The sequence below is a fragment of the Haemorhous mexicanus genome, chromosome 14 (genome assembly GCF_027477595.1).
Source record: "Haemorhous mexicanus isolate bHaeMex1 chromosome 14, bHaeMex1.pri, whole genome shotgun sequence".
NCBI lineage: Eukaryota > Metazoa > Chordata > Aves > Passeriformes > Fringillidae > Haemorhous > Haemorhous mexicanus.
Window position 1 is genome coordinate 10,746,401 of NC_082354.1, and position 16,376 is coordinate 10,762,776.

The 16,376-nt window shown below is 37.7% G+C and overlaps 1 protein-coding gene across 2 annotated transcripts in view; it reads left to right on the forward strand.

The window, feature by feature from the left end:
• TENM1 (teneurin transmembrane protein 1) overlaps nucleotides 1–16,376 on the forward strand; it is a 232,666-nt gene that overhangs the window by 19,590 nt on the left and 196,700 nt on the right. For both annotated transcript variants that reach the window (XM_059858916.1, XM_059858917.1), the window contains exon 2: nucleotides 5,926–6,186. In XM_059858916.1, coding sequence (XP_059714899.1) covers nucleotides 5,926–6,186 — 261 coding nt within the window. The remainder of the gene's footprint in view (nucleotides 1–5,925; nucleotides 6,187–16,376) is intronic.

Consider the following 16,376-nt stretch of genomic DNA (forward strand, 5'->3'; position numbering starts at 1 on the left):
AATGCCAAAACTTGTAATAGAAAAATTATTATTGAGCCAAGAAACCTTTACAATACTTGAAAGAAAACTGGAATGCTTTTCTCTTATGACAGAGTTTTTGGAAGCAAAAAATATTTTTTTCTTGAAAATTCTTAACTTCTTAATAGATTATTGCATATGGAGAATTAAATTATACATGAATCTGTTGTAAGACAAGCTTTTCCAAACTCTATTTCAACTTTAATACTAGAAGAATTCAATTTATCTGCACAAATGATATTGAGGTTCTTTCTCATCTGTGATAACTATCATCTTGTCTTTACTAGGGTAGAGTTAGTGCGGTCATTATTTGAGAAAAGGTTGGTTTCCTTTATCTGAAATTTAGGTTAAATGCTAATTCCTGGCATTTGCTATGGTTTTCTAACTCTAAAATTCATTAAAGAAGAGATATTTATGAGTACCTGCAGTAGAAATTTCTGTTTAACACAATCCTGTGAATGGAAGTGTTTTACCTCATAAAGCTGCACTTTGGAGTAGGAAAGGCTGTAGCCAGCAATAATTCAGATCTATTTGAACTTCGAGGATTAAATTTCTAACCAATATTGTACTGAGAGTGTTTCTTCCTAAATTAAAGTGAGACCTGCTGCATCCACATTGTAGCTCCAAAGATGCCTCCTCTGGCATCTTGTTAGTTGAGAAACTCTTGAAAAACAAAATCTCTAACCTTAAGAATTTGAAGTGATCTCCAAAAGAATTTCCTGCTTCTGGGGACAGAGAGAGTTCATCTGTGTCCCCATAGGATCAGGATGATTTCTGTGTAAAAATTCCTTATTTATGTTGATTTCAGTAGTAGTAAAAATAAAAATTAATATCTGAGAACTCCATGAGGATATTTTAAGAGGTTCAGTCTATTTCTGTGCTCTTTCTTTAAGCTTGAAGAATTAGTCTGAAGAAGAGACTAGAAAGATATTTGCCATGAGGCATGGGTTGGAACCTCATCCTCTGCTACCTCTAGGGAAGGACCTGAAGAATAAAGACTTTTTCTTCCTTATAAATTTCACAAGCCAAAGAGCTTCCTGAAAGTGCAGCCTCTTTTCCTAATCCCTTAGCTGCCTAACCTGCAAATTTCCCTCCTTAGTGTTGTAACAGACTCTGATTCCTCTTTTATTCCTCCTTTAGTTGTTAGAGCTGATATTTTTGAACTTTCTCTCATCTGTGCTGGTAACTTGAGGTTAATGTAAGAAAGTAAGCTACATAAATAAGGGAATGCAAGGAAAAGTTGAAATACAGCAAAATAAAATGTGCAATACAATGCATTTGCTATCAAAGTAAAAAAATTCACATGGTATATTTTATATGGTTGTTATTTATGTGTAATATGTATATCAGTTTTTATTTATTAAAATATATGCAGCTGAGAAACAGTTCCAGGCTGTGGCAATAATGTAATTGCTGATAAACATGAGATTTCTAAAACAAATTAATAGTGTAATGTGTTTTTGAAAATTAATTTATTTTTGGCTTCTTCCTCAGTGATTTTTGTACAGATGGTTACTGGAGCTTAATTTCATTGAATTATATTGTCCTAGAAAAGATGTGGTATGTTCTCAACATGGAAAGAAGTAAGATCTTTGACTAAATGAGAAGCGTTTACACAAAAGCATTTCAAAATATATGTAGCAGGTTGTGTTTCACAAATGCCTTTATGAAGCAGCTTAAAATCTCTGCACATTTAATTCTCAAGTCCAGCAACCAGCCAGTAAACCACAGTCCTCGGGTGAGAAATGAGAAATTTTAAGGGCTGTTGAACACCTGAAATTTAGCAGAGTGCTCAATAGCCCTCAAAATTTCTCATTTAGGGGAGTGCATATGTATTGCTTCCCAAAATGAAGGCAAACTTCACTTTTCCCATTTGATTTACATTTTTTCCTTGCTCCTTCCCTCCCTCCCAGTGTCTCTGAGTCTCTTATACCATGAGTAGCTGGTCTGCCTTTCTGCTTGTTTTGCAGCACACATAATGCACCTGCAGATTAAAGCACTGGAGTAAGTTCAGTGTGCAAAAATACACACCAAGTTGAGGTGTAACACTAAAATCCCAAGCCATAAGCAAAGGTGCATGTTTGGGATATTTTCCCCTTGCATTCCCAATGTATCCCTCAGACACAAGAATAAACATGACCCTGTTCATGTTCATGTTTATTATTTGCCTTTCTGGAGTTTCTTCCTTGTTCTCCTCCCCACACTCTGGTATTTCCAGTGTTTTCAAAAACCCAGTCTGAAAGAGAGCACTAGGCCAAAATCAGTATCATGGATTTAAAATTCCAAGACTGATATTTTCTCCTTGCCTTTGAGCTACTTAGTCTCTGTTATAATTTTATATTTACAGAAAGATTAATTTGTATTTTTTTCATCCAGAGAATTGATTTTGTGTTTGAGCAGGGAGCATTCTCAGAGTAAGAACCACCTCATACCAAGAATAAAATTAGTTTGTGAATCAGTGATGTTTAAAGTATTCTACAATCAATAAATTGCAATTGCTTAATTATATGATGGGGTTCATAAAAGGCACCTAATTGCAAGATATCAAACTATTCCAATTTATAAATAATTTATATTTTTCTGTAAGCTCTTTCTCTAATTGAACACATAGGTCAATTAAGTAGTTTAAATTATTATTTATTATTCTTTTATTAATACAAAATAATATTTTTCCATAAGGGAATAGGACTGGAAGGTAAAGTTCTTCATGTCCATCACTATTTTAACTCTAGTTTTATGTTTCTTCAAGCTTCTTTGTTTGGATTGTTTTTTCTGTATATTAAATACTTATTTATTTATAAATATTTATTTATACTGATGGTTAGTTGATAGAACTTAGCAGAATTCTTGGCAAATGGCAACAGTGAGGAGATTGCACAAGTCCTGCAAGTCCAAGTTTGCAGAATGACTAGGTTGGAGAGAAGGGCCTCAGTGGTCTTTCACTAGGGTAATTTTACATTTTTTTTTTAACTTGTGCCAGAAAAACTAAAAGAGTTGCAAAGAGAGTAGCTGGCACACAGTTGCTCCTGACCATACAATGGAGGATGCACTGGGATAAGTGTTTTGTACCTGCATGAAAATCCTAACTTAGGTTTGAGCTGTACTGGTGGCTAAATTGATGCCACTGTAAATGAACCCTTTGTGAGTTGCCTGGCATTTTCAGTAACTTGGTTTGTGAGCAAAGCTGGAGCTGTGTTAGAACTGCCTGATCAGCTGCCCAGTTCTCATATCAGCCTTAAATAGCACAGGCACCACTGTCCAACTTCTCTTTAACTGCTTATCTAAGATTTTTTTTTTTAATAGAAAATAGTATTTAGAAGTAGAAAGGAAGGGGTCTGTTAATTGAAATTATTTTTTTCAACAAGCTATCTTGCCTTTTATTGCTCATTAGATATTTTATAGTTCTTCATGCATTACTTTTTGAAAAAACTAATTAGTATCAGTGTGAGATAAAGTACTTGTTTTTTAATGGTTGTGTTACAGCAGGCTCCATGAGGGTCCAGAGTTAAAAATCCTTTCATCATCTTCATAACTGCCACTTTTTTCCTCCATCCTCTGTTTATGGAAAACCTTGAATTTTGTATTAATGTTCTCTCATTTCTCTTGTGGCTATGTCTTTGTGAAAATACTGAATCTATCATAAATCTACTTGAACTTTATCTCCTTGTGGAAATATGTAGTATTTTAGGTAAAAAAGTTAGATATGCAGACTAAAAGCAGCCACTTCTGCCATTGTAAAAGCTTTTCAGAAAATTCATCCCGTGGGAGTTAAAATCCTGCAAAGGCTTGTATACTTAAGAAATAGACTATTAAGGCAATAGATTGTGTTAAACTTGAGTTGAACATGAGTTAGAGTATGAAAAGTCTTTCGTAAAAAAAAAAAAAAAAAAAAGGAATTAACATGTAGACTGAAGGGTAAATTCTGTCCTTCTTAGAAATGTGTAATCTAATTAGCATTTTGTGGGATTTACTGGGATGAGTTTTCCCTGTGGCATATGCAAATGCAAATAGGGAGAAGATGGGCTCCAGGCTGCTAATGGCAGACATCTGCCTGGAGGGACAGCCATGTTAAAAAAAAAATATGCCTGCATCCTTGTCCCCTGAGGACCTGGCATCAGCTGAGGTGATTCTTGAAGTTACAGGAAGATTTTTAATTATGGGGAAGTTCCTCAGATGGTGAAAATAAGCAAAGATCTCTTTTAAAGGGGAAGAAGTATCAGATGATGTTTCTTGAAATCACACCTGTTGTAAGGTAGACAAAGATCAAATGCCAAATATTCCCTACACGACTGCTTCCAAGTATTTTGGCTGTTTTCTCTAAGCCATCTCCATCAAACTTTGGAGTCAGCCTCAGTGCATTTGACAGACTTGGAGGACAGGGCTTGTGAAGGCCCATCTCAGCTTCTCAAGGATAGGGCTGAGACCACATCCTCCTCCTATGAACAAGAGGAAAAGACCAGAGTGGTGATGGAGCACTTGGGATCATCCCACACCTGTCTTGCTGCTCCTAAGGCAGCAGGAGCAAAGGACTCCTGTGGGATAGTGAGGCCATGGCCATGCTTTTCTGTTTACTGCCTGCCTTCTTCCCTTGCCCTCCACAAATGAGGTTGCCATTCCCTGAGCTCAAAGCCAAGACCTTCAGGAATTTTTGGATGGCAAAAGAAAGATGTATTAAGACAGATGAATTAGACTTTCCTCAGGTGGTTCAATTTATATCTTAGCATTTGGTTTGTAGGTTTTGGTTGTTACCTTCAAGAAAATACTAGGGCTTTTTTCTATTTCAGAGAGAGTGATTAAAATCAGAATCATTCCTCTCACTAGCTGGTAAGTGGATTAGTTTGGCAAATTAAAGCTTTGGTTAGGATGACAGTAGAAGAGAGTATTTCTCCTTAGTCTTAAACAATGACTCTTGTCTCTAATGTTTCCTTTCTAGAAACTGAAATACTGTATGCATATTTGATATTGTATTTAGTCTCTCAAGATGGCATCCCAGGTCTGATGTTCAATTAGGAAGTGCAGTTCTGTAATCCTTATTTAATTAGAACTCCCTGTCATAGTCCCTGTGAGTTGCATTTGTAATTGGATTCTCACAAGTGAGAATATGCAGAGGCTACCTCAAAGGGGAGTTGCAATTTGCTGATGTGTGTTACTTACCTGTAGTTCTTCGAGAATGTTTCCTCTGCATATTCACATTATGGGTCCTGTCCACCTTCTGTTTGTCCTTGGATTTCTGCTGCCCAGCAGCTGCGGTGTTGAGAAGAATAACTTGTAGCACTGTACAGCTCTCAAATCTCAGATGGCTTGGTGTCATGAGATGGCCCTTGTACAGTCCTAGTAGTCACTGCTCTTCTAGGAAGTTCCTCTAGGCCACCAGCACTGGAGAACCCAAACCCACTGGTGTGAATATGCAAGGACAGCACTCTCAAAGAGCAAGCCAATGGTAAGTACCCTTTCTTTGTCTTCCACAATAAACCAAATACTTTAAATGTTCTTTTTTAAGTTCTCTATTGGGAAATTTACTACACTTTCCCTAGGATAAAAACATACTGAGATTAATTTAGAGCTGTTGCCTTCCTGGCAAAACGTGAGTGTCTGTGTTTGCAGATGCTCACTTCAATTGTAAATTGATGTGCAGCTAGCAGTGTGTGGGTGTGCACGTGTTTGAGCTATAATGCATATTTCTGTCAGACAAAAAGGCACAATTACAGTGCAGCACTATGTATTTTACTATATATTCTTCTAGTTGTATTACCTTTAGAGTAGATTAGATAGCAGAGTGAGTCACTGACCAAAAAAAGTCTTCTAATAGTGTGAACAGTTAATTCTCAAAACAAATTCTCCAAAAGAAAATCCAAGTTATATTGCTTTTCACTGCTACATTTTTTTCTGAACTTTTGTTTTTTCCAGACATGGAATTCTGTGAGACTCCCCATATCCTGTGCTCTGGCTATCAGACTGACCTCCATGGTGTAGCTGAGCACAGTTACCCTCTGGAGGTGGGCTCGGATGTGGACACTGAGACAGAAGGAGGAGCATCCCCGGACCACGCCCTGAGGATGTGGATGAGGGGCATCAAATCCGAACACAGCTCCTGCTTGTCCAGCCGGGCAAACTCAGCCCTGTCCCTCACTGACACTGACCATGAGAGGAAGTCTGATGGGGAGAATGGTAATAAAGAAATGCATCTCAATAGTAGAAAAGCAATGTACTCAATAGTAGAAACAATTTATTCAAAACTTTCTTTTCCTACTTCTCTTATTTTCCTTTTTTCTTTTTTTCTCTTTTATTTTCTTTCTCTTTTCCCCCTTCCTTCCTAGATCTCTGTAGTGTATGTAAGATGAAGGGGTTGTTTGCTGTGTATTGTATTTATAGTTTAAACAGAAAATAAGACAAAAAAAATGAAACTGTGATTTTGTTAAAACATGATTTTTCTAAAGACGAATAACTTTCCCACATTCTTCATTTTTATGTCATAAGATATTTATCCTTTGAATTTGGTGGCCTGTGAATTAGGTTCTTAAATATATCTATATATGTACATTTATATCCCATTTTGCATACAGTTGCTCCTGTGGCTTCTGGGCGTAGCTTTAAGGCTCCTCAGCCAGGTGACTTGAGAAAGACAAAAAGCAAGCCCATGTGACTCACAAGCCCACTCTCTATATTCAGAGAAATACAGAACTGAGACACGACAAAGATCTGTTCAGTCTGTCCTACTGATAAAGGCACATCTTCAGGTGTAGCATAAGATTAGAGGTAAAGAGAGAATTCAGGACTGCAGGTTGTCTATCTGTGTTTTCTAAATATTCATTCTCATTCAGGATTTTTTGTCATTTGCTTTTCTTACAATTAAGTGTGTCACAGAAGGGAAAAATGTGTATTTAAGTAACATGAAGAATTAGTATTTTTTTATCTCTGCATTAAAACTGGTTAAAATTTACTGTGCTTCCTTACAAAGTATAGCAGGTAAACAAATTTATCATGCTTAAGATCAACAAGCTTAGCTGATATTTTAATTTCTGTGTTTAATAGCTGCATGTTATGGCAGGTCTAGATGTCATTAAATATTGTCACTTCAGTGTTGACAACGACATATTTTAGTGCCTCTGTAGTCATAAGGTTAATACGACTGATGCAGTAAAAATGGCATTTCTATACTTGCATGTTTGAGTTTATCAAACATGAAGCTCATATTTATATAATTTCACCTGGATGTCTGCCAGTACCAATGATAATGTCCAATATAGGCTCAAAAACATCATATTATCTGGTTGAGGTTAAAAAAGAGATTTTAGTGCACAGCTTGTTTCTAATTAAATATTCCTTTGAGGATTAAGCATTCTGGGCTACCACATTTTATTGTGTTGGTGGAATCAGTTAATTTTTAGATGCCACCCTGTTTCCAGTGTGCAATGGCTGCCTGTCTTCCAGCTTCCTGCTTCTGTGGGATCCATCCTCTGTGAAGTGTTTGTTGCTTAGGGAGGTTTTGTTTGTGCTTGAGGGGGGACTGTGTTTGTGTTTTCCTAGAGACACTGGGTTTTAGGTGGTGGCTGAAGGAATTGAGTCTGGTCTGCCTGGTATTGGTCAGCCCTTAACTGTGAAAATGATTGAAAGGGAATGCTGCATGGAAGGAATGTGCATACTTGGGCCATTCACAATAAAAAATACACATTTCTCTTGTAGGGTGCTGGGAAGCAGAAGTATTGAAAGCAAATTAGGCATGTAAGCAAGTTCTGTATTTCAGTCTGGAGTGCTGTGGTGCAGCTGGGTGTTGATGATAATTTGCTTAGTAGTACATGTACCACTAAATAAGTAATCTTCTGTAGAGGAAAATTACTGTTAGTAGTGCACCTTCATCATCTTTCACAGATGTAGCAAGACCCATGGGTTAAGTATTGTTAAGATAGGGACACATAACATTGTGCTTCCCCACCAAAGAATGCTTTCCTCTAAAGGTTTGGGAAGGATTTTAATCAATTTAAACTGGTGAACTGGTGTAGATAGTCTTTTTGCATGTGGCTTTAATATTTGATTTCTTGTAAGCCTTATAACAATTTTTAAATCAGGGATTGGTGTTTGAGGTGCTTGAGTACCAGTTTTAACTAAATAAGTGGGAGAAGAAAGTGAGGGCAAGAGCAAGTTGGAAGAGAGAGAAACTGAGAGCACAGGTTCACTTGAACTCTTCAGATGTCTCCAGCCAGGGACAACTACACAGGTGTCAGTGCTTCCTGTGGTCTTGAGTCATTATAAAAATTAGTCTTGAAAGTTAAGGTCTGAATACATTTGAACACTGCAGTTCAAGCTATATTTGTTTATATTATCCATTATTTCACAGGTAAGTTCATAGCCAAGATTCCTGGTCCAGAGAGCAGTGTGTTTTTCATCTGGGCTGGAACTCAGCAACAAAGCACTCTTTGAATACAGAAGTTCATAAATCTCTACTTAAATTATGTCACAGATGGCACATCTTCCTGTTTCTATGCAGTCCTGTGTGCCAGGGGCTTTATCAGAGAGCCACGAGTGCTGCATTTATCCTTGTCAGTTTCTGCCATGGAAATGTATTTTTTTTGTGCCTGCCAGTAACTACTCTGGTGTGAAAATGGGAGAGTGCAGAAGATCTCTTGCTGTAATTACATGAAATATTAGTTTCAATTATACTTCCAAATTTCTGTAAAAGTATTTAGGAATTCTGGATTTTGAGGGGTTGACCAAATAGTATGTGAATGCAGCTATTTGGAACTGGAGTAAAATTAATGAGAGAGGTGTAGTTGTTGCATGATTTGAGAAAACATTGTTATTGTTGTCCATATTTTGAAAGGGCCAGTAGGGTTTAGGGTTTGGGTTTATTATTTTTCTTCCTCTATGAACACAGTTTTTGCTACAAATGCAGAACAGGTCTTTTTGTGGTAATACTGGGGCAATTAATTGGGTGGACTCCAGTAGATGTGTTTTTAAGGATGTTTTTTGCTTTACATTGATCTGGAGCTAATATACTTTGTAAAACTTTCTTCTATTTAGCTGTTTCTTGACATTCTCCTATTCATTCTAAGCTCTAGCTTCAACTTCCCTGGCACAGGATATATACGTCTCTGTTCTTTGTGGGTAGCCCAATTTGAGCATTTATTTAAGGGTTGTTTTCCTTAGTAGACACACCAACTCTGTCATAATCACTGTTAAAACACACTCTGGTTATGCAGCTGTGACATGATGAATTTGACCTCAAGTGCATTTATGCCATGCTCTAATCCATTTTGAGCCACATTTAGCACATCTGCACAGCCATCAACTCTTTTACTTTTAGCTGCTACATCTCAGCTGAGAGCTAGTGTGGAACTTCAGCCATTCCTACAATAACACAATTTTTAACCTCTTTTATTTTGTCAGATTGCTTTGATGTACTTTAAGTCTGACTTGTTTGGCTCATTCCTGACATCTACTTCCATGTTTTTATTCAATTAGTTCCTCTTTCTCTACACCATAGTGACAACCAGTAGGAGAGTACAGGATTCCCAGTGCTGAAGGAGTGTAGTGTGAAATGCAGACTCATCTTGGATCCAGATTTCTGCTCAATTTCTTTGGCTGAATTATTTTGTGACAACTGAGTATTAGCTGTAGTTCACAATGACGACTTTGAGATTTGCAGGCAAGAAATTAAGGTTTTAGTACAGGCTGCAATACCACTGGTCTTGCAATGTAGCATTAGAGTGCTTGTGAGATCTGGTATGGGGACTTTTTTAATAACATACTTGTCTTGTTAAAACAAAGCAAGAGGGGGGGAAAAAACAGCTGTGGAAAAATGGAATTTTTCCTTTTTGCCCACCATAAAGTGTTGGGAAAATTTCTTCTTAACATGAATGTATGGTATCAGATTCTATCTGAAACAATGCTTCTAATAATAACAAACATCTTAAACAGCAGGCTGCAAAGATGGGATAATGGTGTTAGCCATATATTAATAAGTAGATGTAGTAGAGAATTTAGTGGGTTACAGATCAAAGCTAAGTTTAATGAGCTAGAAACATGTAAGATTATTCTTGTGTAATTCATCTAAGTATTTGTTTTATAGCCTGGGAGCAGTGATCCATTTAACAGAGCTTTTGACTGTCCCTAAACCTCTGGGGATTTTTCATTTTGATTCCTGGGCAGATGGGTGAGTTTTGGACAAGTCACCTCAGCTCTTTGCACTTCATTTTCAGTATCTGAACAGTATCTGTTAGAGGGCTAAAGATAGTTAATTAGTGAAGGAAGTGCTACAATGGCTGATGCTGTGTGAGAAGCACAGCTCTGTGAATGCAGTAGCTATGCAGACATGGGGAGGATTTAGCTAAGGACAAGGCTCTGATTTTAATTTATGGTGTGTGACAATAGACCTACTGTGAATTCACACCTGTTTAAATTAGGCTTGGATTTGGCTCTTCATAAAAGTCTTGTGTTTAATGTAAGAAGGTGACAGCATTGTGATTAATGTTGCTGTTATTTACTGTTATTTTGTAAACAACTCAGGCATTAAGCTGATCTCTGGCTTTCTCATTTCTCCAGGAAATTATTACCAACAGCTACATTACAATAGCAATACATGCTCTGAGAAGTGGGCATGTGGCTGCCTCTCTATGCAGGATTGTGATTCTAATAATGATGGCTGAAGTATATCCATTAGCTCCTGTCCTGTCACTTTCTATTTACAGTGGTGCAATTAAGAAATTGAATTACTAATTTGCAAGTAGACCCATTAGGTTAAATATGTGCAAGTAGCTTTGAAAATATAAAGGTAAATATTGGTCTTAATCCCATTCCCTCTGTGTCATTTAATATGTTTCTCTTTGCTCCTTGTATGCTTTATTTTGCCTTTTTGTTGTGGCATGGATTCCATTCTCTTTGTACACTCCTGCCTATCAGATTGTTTAAGGCACCTGCTAGATTAAGGCAGCTTCATCAATAAAATGCAAAAGCCCTCATGGTGAAATTCCTTCTGTAGTCTGCTATAGCTTGTCAGATATTTGATTTATGATACTTTCAGATATTTGACAGAAAAGGGTCACTTACCTTCCCTTAATAAAAGACCTCTGCTGCTTTTGTTGTGAAGGTTTTTTTGATCTTTTAGTGTTTACATGGTGTTTATGTTGGTTGCTTCTGCTGTTGTTTCAAAAGCAGCTCCTCAGTGTGAAAGGAGGGATGTGAGCCCCTGCAGTAACACAGCAATGTCTTCTGGGGAACATTGGCATATTCTCTGACAGGGGAGCTGCTCTGCTGCAGTTGTTCAGAGTGTAAGATGCTTTTGTTGACCTTAGAGTGGTTCCTCTGGAAATGTTACTGTCTCAAAGGCAGCATGTAAGTTATCCAGATGGCTTTGGATAAGTGTGAGATGCTTCTGAAAGCACTGCAGCATCACCTCAACTGCAATATCATGCAAGTCTTGAGCTTGTGCCCCCAGTATTTAAGCCATTTCTGAAATTGTTTATGTATGGAAATTCAGCTAATGACTTTTTTGTCAGTATTGTGGGGGAAATTCTGCCTGGTAAAATTACCATCTTTATTACTTTTTCTGACTAACAAGGGCATTGCATCTGCATGTCTGCTATTTTAATCTTTACAATTTTCATGTGGTCTGTTAAAATCATTACACGGTATTAAAACATTCCCTTTTTTGTGGCTCTCTTTTAAGCACAATGAACACTAATTTAAAGACAAATATCAATATTTAGTATCTTACATTAAGGATAATGAAACAGGGTTTAGAATGTAGCAGAAATACTTTCTATAGTCCAGAATCTAAATGACTTTTTCCCACAGCACAGTAAAAATTATCAGTCCATTTGCACAAGGTTGTGTAAAATCTTTTTCCCTGAATCTTTTTTTTTTTTTTCTTTCATGGGGAGGAGGAGGGGAGGGAGGAAAACTTGAGAAGAGTCAAGTCTGATTTTTATTCCAGAAATCAGTAAATTGGCATTAGAGCTCAGGAAAAAATCTCTTGGCTTTCCTCCCTTGTGTGATACAGTATAGTGGCTGTGTCTTGAGGAGCCAGCAGCAATATAAATTATCTCTCCTTTCATTTAAATCCTTTTTATTTTCTCAGTATTCTGGATATGAATGCAAAGGAAAATTGTCTCCAGAAATACTTCACAGTGATTCTGCAATTCTTGGGACCTCAGTTTCTTTAGGCTGCCACTGGGGGGAAAACTGAGATGGGGTAGACAGATAAGTGTCTTCTTTCTGTCAGGGTGCTGCAGTGCAGAAGGGTGAGGATTGTCTGACTTCTCATTTCACAGTATTTATGAGACCAGGCAAACACTGAACAAAATACTTTTTCTGTTGTTGAGTATTTACTGTGAATTCTACAGAAGGACATCTCTGGACAAGTGTGTTGCTGAGAACAGTTCCATTCTAAACAGTCAGCCTGTCTCTCCTGGTGTTTTCTTTATGTTGTTTTATTACGTTTACAGTGTTGCTTGTTTCTTATCTCTTTTGGTTAATTTTTTAAATGTTTTAGAAAATCAGCAATCTGATTTACAGAAACAACCTATAGTCTTATTTTGTATGTATGTCCTTTGGAATTATTTAGTTTAGTTTCGTAGTTATTTTGAAATATAATCAGTTTTCCTTATATGTCTTAAAATGTAGATGTTTCTACCAATTGGAACCTGGTTTTTATCAAAATTTTGGATGTTCTGCTTAAAGCTGAAAGTTGAATATCATTAGTGGAAAATAAGGCTAAGGAAAAACTTGTGAACTGTGATCATGGAAGATTACAGTTAAGGCTGCTAGATAAATGAGATCAAGTTACTCTCATTTGGCTCCTTATACTGGCAGCCAGCAAGGTTTTAAATACAAAAGGAACTGGAGCTTTTTTCATCCCCAGAATGAGTTACAAATGAGCAAAATGAGTTACAGCTGCCACATCACAGAATGGTTTGGGTTGGAGGTGACCTTGAAGATAATCTTGTTCCAGCCCTGCCATGGGCAAGGACACCTTCCACTCTCCCAGGATGCTCCAAGCCCTGTCCAGCCTGGCCTTGGGCTCTGCCAGGGATCCAGGGGCAGCCACAGCTGCTCTGGCTACCCCACACCACGGCCTCCCCACCCTCACAGGGAAATAATTCTTCCCAATATCTCCTCTAAACCCACCCTCTGTCAATTTAAAGCCATTCCCTCCTGTCCTACCATTCCATGCCCTCTCCATCTCTCTTGTAGCCCTCTTAGGTACTGGAAGGTGCTCTGAGATCCCCCCAGAACCTTCTCTTCTCCAGCCCAAGCCTGTCTCCTTAGCTCCAGCCCTCTGAGCATGGCCTTCCCCCAACTTGCCCAAACTGTAATACCATAAGTGAAATGAAAAGGGACCCAGCAGATGAGTGCAGGATGGATACAGAAGTGACAAATACTGGCAAATTACCATTTTAAAGTCTAGCAAGATTTAATGTAAATATTATTTTTTTCTTGATACTGTGAGATCTAAGAATTTATTGTTGTCTTATGGGTGAGAAAGGTTGTTCATTCTTCCTTTCCAACCTTTTTTAATTTTTACCCATTTAATTCATTGTCGTTTAAATTACATGAGAAAGTATTATCTTTTATATTTTCAAATTTGTTAGCATTTCATTTCCTCTTGGGTTTGGGACTAAGATGAAGATCAGCATAAATCCGTATTGTTCAGGGTTAGGAATATTAGCATTTCTCTGTCTCACAAAAGGGGAGTGTAAAGAGTAGCAAGTAGCTTTCATCTGGAAGAAACATAGTGACTGCTTCATCTGGGAGAAACACAGTGGCCCATGGCTGCAGTCTTCTAAAAGTGAAACCTAGACTAAATGTGTTAGCTGATTTCTAATTTCTGCAATAGAAAATAGATTAAGAATGAGAAGCTGTATATGCAATTGCAGTTGATTTTTCAGAATAAAGCAGATTTGAATGCTGCTTGTTTCAACATGCTTTTATATAAATGGCTTACAAAATTAAATTCAGCATTTTCTATATTAATTTTGTTTATTTAATCTTCTCTAGCTCTATACTCTCACTCTGTACTTTGTAACATGAGCATAAGAGGAAATGTGTACAATTAGGTCTTGTAGAATATGGGCTCAGGAGCACTGAATAATTCCTGCAGGCTGCTTCTTTTCCCTCACAGATGTTTTTGAATAATATTTTAGTCAGATTCACATATTCTGATGATAATTATATTGCCAGTGGTTTTTTCTTTGTCTTAAATTTCTACCCCAGATGATTTGCAATGTGGATTTTTTTACCATGTTCCCAGCTCTGGCTTTCAGCTGAGCAGCACATGGTTTCAGCTTCTGGTTGTGAGCTGCTGGCCAGGAGCTGCTGTGGCAGCACAGAGGGGCAGCCCTTGGGCACCACAAACCACGTGTTGTGAAGTAACCATGTTCCTTTGCCTTGGGGGATCCACAGGGGGAGCTGGGAATGGGATTTTATTCCATGAAACCACAAATCCTAAAAGATATCCATGTGGAAGGAAATATCTGCAAGTGGGGATGGCATAGGACATCAGGTTAGGGTTGTTCAGCTCTGTTGCTGGAAACTTTGTGAAAAGATCTCAAAAGCACATCAACAAAGTGACAAAAGTTATTGATATTTCTAGACTGTGTATTAATTATGGTTCCTACCACTTTTCCCTCCCCTTTAACTGAAAGGGTTTTACTCTCATCTTTCAATGTAGCTTTTAAACTTTTCCCCTCTCCGCCTACAATTATTTTTGAGTAAATGTGTGTTATGAATTGATACACACCTTTTATATGTACCAAAGGCATGGTAAGTGTTGTTCAGACTTGTCTGCCCTTCTCATTGCTTTGTTCAGCATCAGTGTCAAGTGGCACTTTGGGTTTGAGAACATTCTATTCTATTAATTTTCCCCCAAACAGTGTTTTTGAGACAGCAAACTTCGTTGTTGCCCAGTGAAGCTAAGGTCTTTTAGAGCAAGTATTTTACTGTGGCAGATGTGGCAGGGTCATAATGCATGCTTGGAATTTGTTTTACTGCATCATTTGGTATAAACATACCTCCAGTTACACAATCAGAAAGCATCTTTTGTAATTTGCTTGAATTGAATCTTACTTGAATCTCCTTCAATTGTTAAGTAAGAGCTGCTTGTGAGCTGTGCACTGTCAGTGGGACCTGATGAGTGATGCAGGATTTACAGCTCAGCACTAGAGACTTCTCAGTTATTTTCTTTATGACAAAACAACTTGTGGATGCTTGCACCTTTTGATTACCATGGAGAGGTTTAGGTTGTGCTGCTGATCACAGATGGGGGTGGAACTTTTGCTGTAAAAAGCTGATGAAGCTCCTGGTGAAGGGAAAATCTCCAAATTTATTTTTTATGTACTTGTAAATTTTTGTTGAGGCCAAAAACGTTTCCCAGAATATGATGTAATTTCCATTTATAAGGAAGATTATATTGATATATATTGATAAGGAAGTATATATGACTAGAAATAAGACTTCACGTTGTGCCTTTTTCAAAAATCCTCAGCCCTCCTCCCTCCCAGCTGAGTTGTTCCAGTGCTTCTCCATTGCTTTGATAAAGGAAGACCTTCCCTCCCATTTTGTGTGGGTTTGTGGGCAGCACGTGCTGGTGAGCATTTGTGAGGGTGGGCACAGGGCCTGCAGGGGCCAGGGCTGCTCTGCCAAAGGCATCAGAGCCCACGTGGATTTCTTCCAGGGTGTCCCTCATTATTCACCCTTGGGAATTGCTGTTCTTCCTCTGCAACAAGGGGCACTGCCCAAATGCTTTTCTCTGATGTGCTCAATTTGTCTACAACTATCTTTTATATCTTTGCCTGTGGGGAAAAACATAATTGAGTCATTCTTCCTGAAGCCTGTGTGGTTGTGTGTTCAGCCAGTCCAGTGTTCATTTCAAAACTCCTATTGATGGTTGCATTGATTATTTTAGCCTGTGATTCTGTCTCCAATCTATCTTTTTAATTTTTATAGTTCACTACCTATTGAACAGCAAATTTAGTGATGTTTGGTTGTGTGCATATTTTTTTAGAAATACAATCTCCTGAATCCAGATTTTTCAGTAGTAGCTAATAGCCTACAGTACTTGAAAGCTCCTTTTTATAACCTATCTCTTTTCCAATACATTTTCTGATTACTGCACTACAGTTCGATTTTTATTGGATCATTTTAGAGCATAATAATTCATTTCTGATCCCTAGTACCTCTTGTCCGTGTCTGAAGTACTCCACATTATTTCAGTCACTCTTTTTTGTTGACGTCTTTTCTCTGAAGGCAGTCTTCTGTGATTTCTCTCAAAATATCTTTCTGGCATCACCATTTTAGACTTGTGATATCCAATTTCTTTTTAATACAAAATCAAATAGAAAGCATTTTCTGTACTTCACCAGCCA